Raw genomic sequence first — 12,269 nt, 5'->3', positions numbered from 1 at the left:
CAGTTTGTGCTTCCAGGAAACGTTTCTTCTGGGAAAGTATGACAGGCATCTGTGTGCTCAGGGCTGCCCTGGCTCGGCCACATGCTGGCTGCATCCCAAGTCAAGTGGATTTTCAATCATTTGTCTGAAGCAGGGATATATTTATGTGAAATCTCCAATAGTTTATTTATCTAGTAAGATACACATATTGCTCTTACTATGTATGTGTCCCCACCATTCTGGGTCTTAGAGTGCTTTTAAAATATTAATTATATCCTCAGAACAACCATCTGAGCTAAATACTGTCATTATCTCCAACTTTGCAGCTGAGGAAGCTCAACCTTGAAGCATGAGGTCTGTTTACAGACCTGAAGCCAATAAGAAGCATCGGTGAGACTCGAACCTGGCAAGTTGACCTCTAAAGTGTAGGTTCTGCCATGGCTGAGTGGCTCGGTTGGGACATTGTCCCATCCACCAAAAGATTGCAGGTTTGATCCCTAGTCGGGGCAGGTACAGGAGGCAACTGATTGATGTTTCTCTCCCACTTCAACATTTCTCTCTACTTCCTCCTCCTCTCCTCCTCCTCCTCAGCCTCCTTCTTCTCTCCTTACCCTTTGTCTTCTCTATTTAAAATCAATAAACATACCCGCAGGTAAGGACTTTAAAAAAAGGAATTTAAAGTGTGGGTTCTCACCCACTGTATCAAGCTACCTTATAATGACTATTTAAGAAATCATAGTGTTCCGTGGAGGAATTTTCTAGAGAATCCACTCCTTTTTCATCACATTGTAAAATTTTAGTAAGGTGGGCCACCAACAATTTCAATTTTGTTGTCTTCCTTAAAGACTATACACTGGGAAGTTGTGCCCCATAAAAGTGGCTATTTTTTTGTATCAGAAAATGTTTTCTCCTTCTCTGAAATATCATCCACATCTTTGATTGCACAGTGAGTCATGGGATACTCGTGGGCTCCCTGGCTCTCGGCCTCGCTTCAGCTCCCTCTGTCTCCAGTGCAGGTGTCCGTGAAGCCGGTCAGAGTGACCGCTGTTTGTTTTGGATGGGTTTTAGAATTAATAAAAATAGTCTGCCCTTAGCCAGCATTCTACTTGGCAAAGTCGCACGCGTATCAAGCCTGCTTAGATACGTATGTCTTTAGTGAACTTGATTTCCCTTTTTCTTAGCCAGTTACACATCTGTGTTTGCATTAATTGTTATGGACCTAATTTTTCATTGCCATATATGTGTGTGTATGTGTTTGTGTCTGGAAATGATTTTAAAATTCAAACACATTGTTTTGTTTTGTTTTGTTTTTAGCTAATAACGTACCCTGTCTTCAACAGAGATGCTTGCTTGGTTTCTAAAGAAAAGGTTGTAGGATTTTGGAAGATTTATATTTTGATCATTGAGCCAAATTCTGACCACATTTTTTAAATGGAGACACCTTTGACCAAAAGATAAAGTGAACCTGGACCCTTTGGATTTGAAGTCTAAACATAAGGATAATGTATGAATGTACCAATTATTTCCTGCTTCTGATTTAGCTGCTTTTTTGTTAGGTATAAAGAGATGCACAGCTCTGTCTCCTAGCAATTAACAGGAAAGAAAAGATGGATTTTTAACACAAAGTAAATTTTAGAATGACATCACAAGGAAAATGAGAATGTCAGTTTGATAATGGAGTAATTAAAGTTTCATAAATAAGACATTTTGACTTGGCATGTAATTGAGATATCTTCTACTACATTGGAATAATTTTAAAATTTTAAATGAAAGCTGAATAGTAAAATATAAAACCCCAGGTGCAAAAACTTTTAGCATCCTCATTGCAGGAGACAGGACAGCCTGCCTGAAGAATAACGTGGGACTCTAAGCAATTCTGAGTCCTACCTTTCATACCAGATCTGTTCTTTACGCTCTGGATGGCATTTTTTCAAGAAGGATTCATGACCTAGAATATAGGTGAGAATCTCATCGGTAATGAATAATGGCTTATATGAGTGCAAGAACTTATTTTTGGCAAAATCATTCCTTCATTGCAATTTATTTGTTGAACATCTACTATAGGCTTGGCACTGAGTTAGGTAACAGAGGAACATGATCTTTACTCCCACCAAGTTTCCAATGTACCAAGAAAGATAATAATAACATGCAATTTTAAATGTAGAAGGATGACATGATCACTGGCCTATAGCGACAGCGCAACGCTGCAGATGGCTCATCGAAACACAAGAAAAACACACAGAGACAACCAGGTACTGTAGGGAAATATGGATGGAACGGCCTCTCTCTCTAGTGGAAAGCGCCTTGGCCACTCTCCCTAGGGGAGAGCACCCTGTTCTCCCGCCCGAGAGGGTTCATTGGGTTCATTGAACAGGAATTCAGGTAAAACTCATTACTCATTGCCAGGAAGTAAGGATCAAACAATAGATAACAAGGAAGTCTGAGGGCCTATTTTGAGTCAGGGTCAGATAGCTAAAGAGCTGTAAAACTCTGAGGAACAAACTTACTTCTTGCTTGGACCCTTATCAGTTAATTGAGAGCATTCTAAACAAAGCAGGTTTTACAGGATTTTACATATTCTTTCTTAGGCCTGATCACCTGTGGAACCCGCCCTTTCCAGCACAGGGCTGCACCACCCTCTGTCATTGTTTCAGCCTTGGGTGGAGCAAGGGAAGTAAGGCAGCCAGGAGATTAGGAGATTTTCTCACAGACAATGAGGACTCAGGCTTTCTCAAAGCCGAGGGGCGAGGGTCCATCACCCCCTTTAGCTGTAGGCCCCAAAGTCCTTCCTTGGTCCTTCCTGTCTTAGGTCATTCCCCCCTTGGGGAATCTTACCCATCATTGGCTAACTGACCAAGCATTAGGGGGCAGGCAGGGTGAAGTAAAAGGAGCAGAAGTGGTGTTCCTGCCAGGGAGATAACCTTTTGTCTCCTTGGTGGCTTACGGTCCAAGGTCACTCCCTCAGCCTTAGCCTTAGCAGGGGTTATAGCTTCTGATACCAGGCAGGGTGGTTCCCAACAGAAGAGCTAACTACAAATTGCCACAGCAGCCAATCCAAAGGGGGACTTAGTCTTAGGGCACATAATAGACTCTGTATGCTTTTAAAGATGATTTCCAAACTGTGTGTGTGTGTGTGTGTGTGTGTGTGTGTGCATGTGTGTGCGTGTGTATGCTAAAAAGCTGTATACCAGCCTAATTTTAGCCATAAATGTCAGCATTCATCACATTCTATGTGTATACATTTCTACTCCACTGAACATACTTCTTAACTCTGATTGCAAATTAGAAACACTTGGAGAACTTTCGAAGCACACCAGCATTTAGGTCCAAGTCCGCAGATATTCTGGTTTAAGTAGTCTGCAGGGGGAGGGCTCAGGCAGGAATATTGTTTAAAGCCTCCCAACTGGTTTGACCACACATCCATGATTGAGGACCACCACTCTGAGGTTGAGACACCTGCTCAGCCTATGCTTATGCCTAGTTGCAGGCCCTCGGAGCTGCACGGATTTGGTGTACAACAAACCTTTATAAGTTGGATGAAATTGATTTGATGAACCCTAGAAATGCATTGCAAACCACTCCTTTTTTATTGTCTTTTTATTTTATTTAATTTTAATTTTTCTATCCCCCCATGCCCTCTTCCACCTCCACCTATCTCCCTTCCTCCCAGTCACCACACTGTTGTCCATGTGCATGAGTTCTTTCTTTTTTTTTTCCTATTTTTTACAAGCCACTTCTTAGGTAAAGAAAATCTTGCTATTATGTGTCCTTGCACTTCTCTGATAGCAATAAAAACATGATGAAGACATCCATACAATCTGGCGAATCGTTTTCCTGCTCTCTCAGGGAGCGCAAGAAAGATTACAAGCTTATCATTAAATAATTACAAGGAGTTTGGGTTAAGACATATTCATATTCACCCACGGCTTATGTAGTTTACGTGATTCTCATTGTTCTTGACATCTCTTCTCGTCAGCCCCATGAGTCTGATTTGCTCAACGTACCCTGCCTCTGCAACTGGACAATGCTTTTCACCCTGCCGTTTGAATCAGCGCTTCACGCCAGCCCTAAAGACAAAATATCCAGTCAGCGGAATTCTGGGAAGGATTCAACTGATTGAACTGTCCAGATATTTTGGCTGGGAAACAACAATCTGAGGCTTCCCCCATAAACACAAATATCCATGGAAACCAAACCAGGAGACAGTGTATATCCACTTAATTTTAGGTCCAGCGAACCTCATGGGACCCTCCCTGAGTGAGTCTGGGTTCTTGGCATCCAAGCCAGCGCTTCTCCCCATTGCTGGCTATCACTTGAGCTGTTATTTTAACCAAGCCCAGGTAGCACTTGCCTTGAACAGACTCCAAGGGGTTTCCTGGGGAGAACTCACGTCTGTGGAACTGTCTGCTCACCCAGACTGCAGACACCCTTTGTCTTCCCAGACAGGGAAACACATGCGCAACCCCGCACTGTTATTATTATTAAATTCATTGACTGTTACTTTTTTTTTTTTTTTTTTTAGGTACAGCTGCACTCTTCACGGACTACAATCTATCTGCCCCTTGAAACTGTACCTGTGATTTTTATGACTGTCTTAAAGACATCGGTGATTTATATCTTATTCAAATATAAGTTAACCTTTGTGTTTCTTAACTGAGTGTTATGAAATATAAAAAAAAATGTTTTTTACTGTGAAAATTTACTCTCTAACTTACCTGATTGTAAATTTAGATTTGGGCGTATCAAGTCTTTCATTATTTAATGGGAAGGAAAGTGCATGTATGACTTCAAATAAATAATGTAGAGCATTCCTAGAAGGGAAATAGAACTTTGCCTTCTAAACAGTCACACCTTTCTTTGCTTGCCCATTGTATTAGGAGGCATTTGATGCAGCACAGAGAGACCACTCTATGTATCTTCAATGAGGACAGATTTAAAACAGGGAATTTAGTGCTTCTAAAATCAGTGAAAAGGCTCAAGGAATGGTTTCTAGGGTTGGCCTCCTGGAATGACTTCAAAAAAATAAATAAATAAAAGCTGACCCCAAAAAGGCTGCCACTGGAGCTGCAGCGGAAGGAAGAAGCCCAAAGTACTTGTTCCAGCGGCTTCTCCACATCCAAGAAGCTGGAAAATGGGCCTTGGCAGCTGCAATTCCCAGGCTGGAAGTCCAGATCAAGATGGCACCACTTCTGTCTCTGCTTCTTGAAACCCTGGGAGCTGAGGAATGGACAGGAAAAAACTGAATTAAGAAGACTTCCTATTTCTGTGACCTTGCTGGCCAGCAGCAATAGCTAAAAGCTGCAGGAGAATGGCTTAAGCCTCATGTCCACCTTCCAAATCTCACGGCAGAAGCAGATTGGCAGATCCTCATTGCTTCTAACGCCCAGCTGCAAGGAAGCCTGGAAGATACTGTTAATAGTTTTCCAACCTGTTCAACCAAAAGAAAGGTAGACATTGTGAATATATATGACACAGATATAAACAACAGAGATTAGATACTATCCATTGCTTTGTTTATACATTGAAGTTGGATACAAGTAAAAGATTACAAATTCCGATGAGCCAGAGTCTCCCTGATTCATCAGTTTTGGAGGAAAATCAAGAGTATGTACTATACTAATATTAGCTAAGGCTTCAACTCCCATGTCTTCAAAATGACAGTCAAAGATCACCCTGAACTAGAAGCCCTAGGTCTCCAAATACTTGACTTTTCTACAATTCACGTTGACTGAGATATCGAATTTTTGCCATGAAGCTGCATAAATTCAGTCTCTACAAGTGTAGTGTTCTGTAGAATGACCAGAAATTCCCACTCAGTTAAGGAACACAAGATGAAGTTGCCTTTTAACATGTCCATTCTTCTGAATGCATTTCACCCATAATAATAATAATAATTGATGCCTCAAAGTAAATAAAGAATTTTATGATGTGGCTTAGTGGTTTTATTCATGCTTCTTCAGGAAGTCAAGAGACCACAACACAAGTCTGAAAAAAAAATTAGCCTCTGTTTTTTATTAAACATGTATTGCTTCAAGCGAGGACAAGTCAAACAAACAAAAAAAATTGCTGCTAATTCGTATCAGCAGTACTTTGGGGAGCCCTTTAAATAATGAAAATTATGTGGGCAGTGGCAAAGAATAAAAGAAATTAAACACAAGTGTTTGATTTTGAAATGCAGTCAGCAATTGTTTTCATTCATAGTCCTTCAGTCTTTCTTATATGCCCATGTGCCCAGGAGATAAGATGTATCTAGAAAATTCAGTTTGTAAAAGACATTACAGAGGTGGCTAAAGTACATTTAAGCTAAAACAATGATCTTTAAATTTTTAAAAAATTATTTACCTGATAGAAATTCAATAGTGCAAGCCTTATTAACAAAATTGTATGGCTATATGTTATGGTTTCATCTTTAAAACCTCTTTTTTAAATTAAGATAAGCATTTCTTACACATTGCAAGTTAATTCAATGATGAATCTGTGATCCCTTTAAACCACTTGCTTCTGAATTTTTGTCTTTGACTCTCCCAGCATCTGAATCTGCAAACAGAGAACACATCGAGCCTGCAACATTATGCATACAGTGACATTTCTTATATTTTTCATTAAGAAAATTTAACAGTGTGTCATAAATGAAGTAATTTACTAAATATGGATAAAATGCACATAGAATGTTGCTGAGGATGAACATTTCAGTTGTCAAAATAATATTATTTTCAGGCATATGGTATAAATAATCATGTTTTCATGGCATGCACACACAAAATCTGAAAACATTGGCAAATATTTCAACATTTAGTTCACAAAATACAAAGCATGTCCATATATAAACATATCTATATATTTGTGCTTTTAGTTTCTATCTGGAAGTTTTCTGGAAAAACATATTAGTTTTTGTGTGCTCACAGTTATGAATAATAATTGATAATAATACTCGCCCTTCAGGCATAATTTTCAAGGTAGGAACCTGGGGAAATGTGTTTAGTCTGTTGCAGTTGAGTATGTTTCAAAAGAAGATTTGGGAAATACACTTCAAAATTCATCAGTTCTTCAAGTTCAATCAGATCACAGAGTTCATCGTAGCCAAAAACAAAGTATTAAGGCCACTGATTTTATCTTATGTTTTGTGATATAATTAGGGAGAAAATTCAACTAAACATATAACATTAAGAGGTGGATGATTACTCCTCCACTTCTTCCATGTGAAGGGAGCGCCATTAACGTGCTGGACAGCCAGGAGTCTTTGCTGTGCCTCCTTCGGTCCTCAAAAGGGCAGCAGGCTTCATCCGAGTGCTAAGTTTGGAAGGTGAAACTAGACCTCGTCTTCCTGGTCCCTCTGTCTCAAAGGTGTGAAGCCTGCAAGAAGCATGCATACTCGTCCGTGCCTTTTTGCTCTGTGTTTCAAAGGATCATCTTTTGTTTCTCAACTGGTTCAAGATTTTGGCAGCTTAATAAGATTCTAAATATTGGGTTTCTCTTTAACCCCAACTTAAGGTTTAATTTTTAATTGTCTAAAGAAGGATCCGAGGCTACCAAGAAGCTTTAAGTTCATCAAAACATTTATGATTTCCCTTGTCTTAACCCATGTGGATCAGTTGGTTGGGTGTCAAACCCTGCAAAGTGAAAGATCTCTGGTTTGATTCCCAATCAGGGCACTTGCCTGGGTTGCAGGTTCTGTCCCCACTCAGGGCGTATGCAAGTGGGAACCAATCCAAGTCTCTCTTTCTCACCAATGTTTCTTTCTCTCTCTTTCTCCCTCCCTTCTCTCTCTAAAAAGAAATGAATAAAATCTCTTTTAAAAATTTATGATTTTCCAAATTGACATACATTTGCCAAAAAAAAAAAAAAAAAAACTTTAAAAGGCCTCCTGTGCTGATAGTTTTTACATGGTCTTTTTTCTTTCCTATGATGAAATCCCGGTGGGAAACAATCAATCTATATTTTTTTCTTTATGATACATCATGAAAATATGTCTTTTGTTTCAAAACTATTATCAAAATCAGAAGACATAGGTAACACATTTACTATAGTCCTGTGTTGTTGTCTAATAAAAAATGGATGGGAGATTCATGTATATGGTTTTTAAATTTCAGAATGGCTGCTTTCTGCTATTGTCTGAATGTTTGTGTTTCCTCAAAATTCTAAATCCATAGTTGAAGGTATTAATTGGTAGGACATTTAGGAGTACAGCCTTCATGAATGGGAATGGTGCCCTTGCAAAAGAGGTCTCACAGAGCTTCCTGGCACTTTCCCACCATTTGAGGATATGAGAAGTCTACAGCCCAGAAGTAGACCCTAACCTAAACATGCTAGTACACTGATCTTGAACTCCCAGTGTCCAGAACTTTGAGAAATAAATTTGTCTTGTTTATCAGCCACCAGTCTATAATATTTTGTTATAGCAGTGTTAATGGACTAAGAAACTTAACTGATAGAATTCCATAAACAATTAATGAAGGCTTATTTTGTTAATTATGTGAAGATTTGTTTTAGTTGTACTTTCTAGTACCATTTTCATGCAAAACAAGTTGAAATACAAAATTAGAAATGTCCAAAAAAAAAAAAAGAAAGAAAGAAATGTCCAGTTAATGTGATAAATGTAGACCACCAAGCTTATTAATTCAGGCCAAAAAAGGTAAATGCTGGTTATCTGAGTTGGATAAGTGAGTAAACAGTCAACAAATTTCCAGTGTGTTTTATATTATGTAGATGTAGACTAGCAGTTTACACTGGCTTTTCCTACTCTTCTTGTTCATAAAATAAATAGAGAAATTTGTCTAACTACCAAAACTAAGATGAAAGCTGCTTAAATTAGTAACATCTGTTTATATTTCTCATAATTAGTGCACTGTGGATGCAGGCCTATCAACCCACACTTCACAACCACACCAACCAAGGCTCATGTGGCACACGCATGTGCAATTTGGGGGCAATCTACATGCTTTCCATTCCATATAATCTTCAAGGTCAAAGGGACACTCCATATAAATGGAGTATTTTTAAAATGTATGTTGCTCCATCTTCACAGTTAAAAATAAAGAAATATTCATTGGATAAACAATGGAAATTCACAAAATCTGAATGGTTCAATGTCTATATGCCTTGGGAATGCAATTGTTTCACTGTATTTTCTTGGAATGTCTGGACTACATGATTTTTTTTACCTGAAAAATAGAAGCATAAGGGAGTGTTCATAACATCTTGAGTCACTGAAAACCAATTTCAACAGCCACTCTCTATGTGCTTTTTTGATATTCATCTATTCACTCACACATTCATTCACAAAATGGCACTATTCATGAAGCTATGATAACACAAAATTTCTAACCTCAACTTTTATTCTCTCTGGGGAAAGCATAAAAGCAAAATGATAAGTCTCATTAAGTTTAAAAAGTGATATAAAAGAAGTACATGTCCTGGGAATTACAGAAGCATAAGGAAGGGTAGGTACTTCACTCATTTAGTAGTGGGGGATGGAGGAAGGAGATAACACCTGACTTTGACTTTGGAGGATAAGTAGAATAAGTAGGAATGAGTAAGGCATGTGGGAGAGTGATCATTACATGCAGTGACAACAGTGTGAACGAAAGCACAAAGAAGTAAGAAGTGTATTTGAAGAACTGTAAATAGTCAACATAATTGGGAAGAGTGGCAAGAGTAGCAAGATCTTGAAAATGTAAGCAGGGAGCGACATATGCCAAGAAATTTGGGCTTTATTCTGAAGGTAATCTGAAGCCAGTAGTTGACAGATTTTGACAATGGACCAGAAGTGTAATTTGAAAGGGTATGGGTATAGGGTGACTAACAGCCTCATTGACGGCAAACTGGGCAGACAGCATCTCCTTTAAGTGAGACTGAGATACAGAGACAGAAGCTTGGTAGGTACATTTCAAATAAAGGCGACCAAAAAAGTAAACACAAAAGCAAGAAATTTAAATATTATAAATAAGGGAAGAGAAAGCTCTCTTGGAAGAGATGTTTAAGAAGAAACCTAAGTATGAGAATGAAGTGGTGATTTCAAAGTGGGAAAAGAACACAAGCATATAGCAGGATATTGCAAAGACCCTGAGCTGGCAGTCCCTAGGTGTCCTCCACCAAGGCTAAAACTTACAACGTATCCCTGACATAGAGCTGTGTATTGGGGAAAGAAAATGCTATGTGTAGAAATCATTAACTATTAACTAAATCATTAGCTATGTGTGGACTGCTAACTATTTGGGACAGAAAATCTTACTTTGCTCCAACAGTTGTCTGTGCTATTTTTAAATAAATAAATGATAGATAGATAGATAGATAGATAGATAGACAGACATAATAAAAGTTAAAAAAAAAAGAACTCCATCGAGACTGAAAAAAAAATGAATGGGAGTCTCAACTACATTGGATCTCAAATATTATCAGAGTTATACATGGCACTTTTTACTTAGCCCAACATTCTTAGAAGTAGACATACTCCTTCCAAGTCAGGTTTTTTTCCAAAGAGTTTATTACTGAAAGTTTCCCTACACTTACCAAACCAAGGACTAAAGAAGGAAGTTCTTGTTTGTTTTTTCTTTATTTTAATTTTATAACACTTGGGAGTCTCTCAATCCCTTTACTCTCTAAATATCACCTATTATGTAAACATACATGTCTGTGCATAGCATAATGTACGTGGAAGCGTGAGAGGCCTCCACAAAGTTTCAAGACCCTGGTGATTCAATCAAGCTTAACCGAAGGGCTGCTATGATGGGATTTTGAAGATGTAATTAAGGTCACAAATCACTGGGCCTTAAAATAAGGGATAATCCAAATGGCTTGACTTAATCATGTAATCTCTTTTTCCCCCCAGGTTTTAAAACTTTTTATTTGCACATTTAAAAAATTGCGCATTCGAATAATTAAAATTATTCTAACAAAAAAAATGGCACTCTAATTAAACTGCACCTTAGAGCCTGCAGAACACCTTAGAATAGCTTGGTTTTCACTCTATATTTCACTGTCACCCCACCTAGCTTCTTTCTTCACCAACATGCAAGTTCTTTCCCTTCCCTGCCAGCCAGGGAGGAAGATGGGAGAGGCAGGTGCAGCCTTCATCGTCAGTAGTTCTCATGTGAAAAGGGGCAGCACAGTCATTTAGACTGATCCAACCTCTTCGCAGCTTACAAAGTTAAATAGCTAAAAGAAATAGAATAAGAAGGCAATGCTTGTGGAATGTACAGTGCATACTGGCAGTGTGGGCCTCATTACAATTCGCCTGCTTGCTTCTCCTGTTCATTCATTTCTTTAGAAGGCAGTGGATTTTTCTCTTGTGTTTCTATCTTCTTCAGTTTTGACTTATCAAATTTCTCAGTCTCGGCCACATCAGGTTTATCAGACATGGTTGCTGAGGAAGCCGATGGAGGTGCATGAACGAGAGGAGAGTCCACTACACTCAGTGACTGCTGCCGAATGACATCATCTCATAAAAAGCGGAAAGTTTTGTCCAACTGATTACAGAAGGGTAAGTCAGAGACTCAAAGCATGAGGAAGATTTGGTACACTGTTGCTGACTTGAAATGGAGGGGCTTTCTGTCAAGGAACGTCAGACAGCACTGAGGCGCTGAAAGTAGTTTCTGGCCAACATCTAGAAGGCAACTAGGAAACTCAGTGCTACAACCACAAGAAAATAAATGCTGCCAACAGCTAGTGAGCTCAACCAGGATCCCAACCTTAGCCAACTGTTTGACTGCGGCCCTGAGCAGAGGATCTATCCATGCTGTGCCCAGATTTCTGACCAGAAGAAACAGTGAGATGAAAAACTTCTGGTGGTGTAAGTCACTAAACTTGTGATGATTTCTCTGCAGCTATAGAAAACAAATACAGTATAGAATAATAGCAACAAAAGTGAGGGGAATCCCATCTTCTTTTTACCAACAGGCTTTTTCTCTAGTTTTCGAGGAGTGTTATGTGTGACACAATCTTGATCATTTATAATTAACACTTTTTTAGGATTAATCTATTTGGACAGTGGTCTCCTCCTTAGACTAGAGTAAGTGACTATCACATATGCTAAAAGCTTCTTCACCAAAGAAAAAATGCAAATGTAGTAAGAATGTTCCAGAGGACAGTATCACTACCAGTACACTTCTAGTGGAACCAAATGTAAGGTAAATAAAGCAAGACTAGCTGGAGTTCATGACTCCAGGAAAGTAACCTGCCTTGGAGATGAATGTTTTCCTATTCTCAATAAAAGACCCAGTTGTGGAAATCACAACAGTCAGCAGAGAAGCAGGTTGAGCAAGAGTCTTTGTTGTGGAATGCTACGCAGCAGA

General features: G+C 38.9%; 1 protein-coding gene across 1 annotated transcript; it reads right to left on the bottom strand.

Annotated features, from left to right (window-relative positions):
• Window positions 1-8,978: 8,978 nt before the first annotated feature.
• LOC118498778 (thymosin beta-4-like) lies at window positions 8,979-12,269 on the bottom strand. Its single transcript, XM_036017543.1, has one exon. It carries the CDS (start codon window positions 11,334-11,336, stop codon window positions 11,202-11,204), a length of 135 nt encoding a protein of 44 aa, XP_035873436.1. The 5' UTR covers window positions 11,337-12,269; the 3' UTR covers window positions 8,979-11,201.

This window comes from Phyllostomus discolor, chromosome 2 (assembly GCF_004126475.2).
Source record: "Phyllostomus discolor isolate MPI-MPIP mPhyDis1 chromosome 2, mPhyDis1.pri.v3, whole genome shotgun sequence".
NCBI lineage: Eukaryota > Metazoa > Chordata > Mammalia > Chiroptera > Phyllostomidae > Phyllostomus > Phyllostomus discolor.
The sequence above is the reverse complement of the archived record's forward strand: the minus strand, read 5'-3'. Positions and strand labels throughout refer to the sequence as shown.

Bases quoted from the DNA above. Each gene is read 5' to 3' on its own strand.
- LOC118498778 (XM_036017543.1), bottom strand. From the start codon at position 11,336: ATGTCTGATAAACCTGATGTGGCCGAGACTGAGAAATTTGATAAGTCA.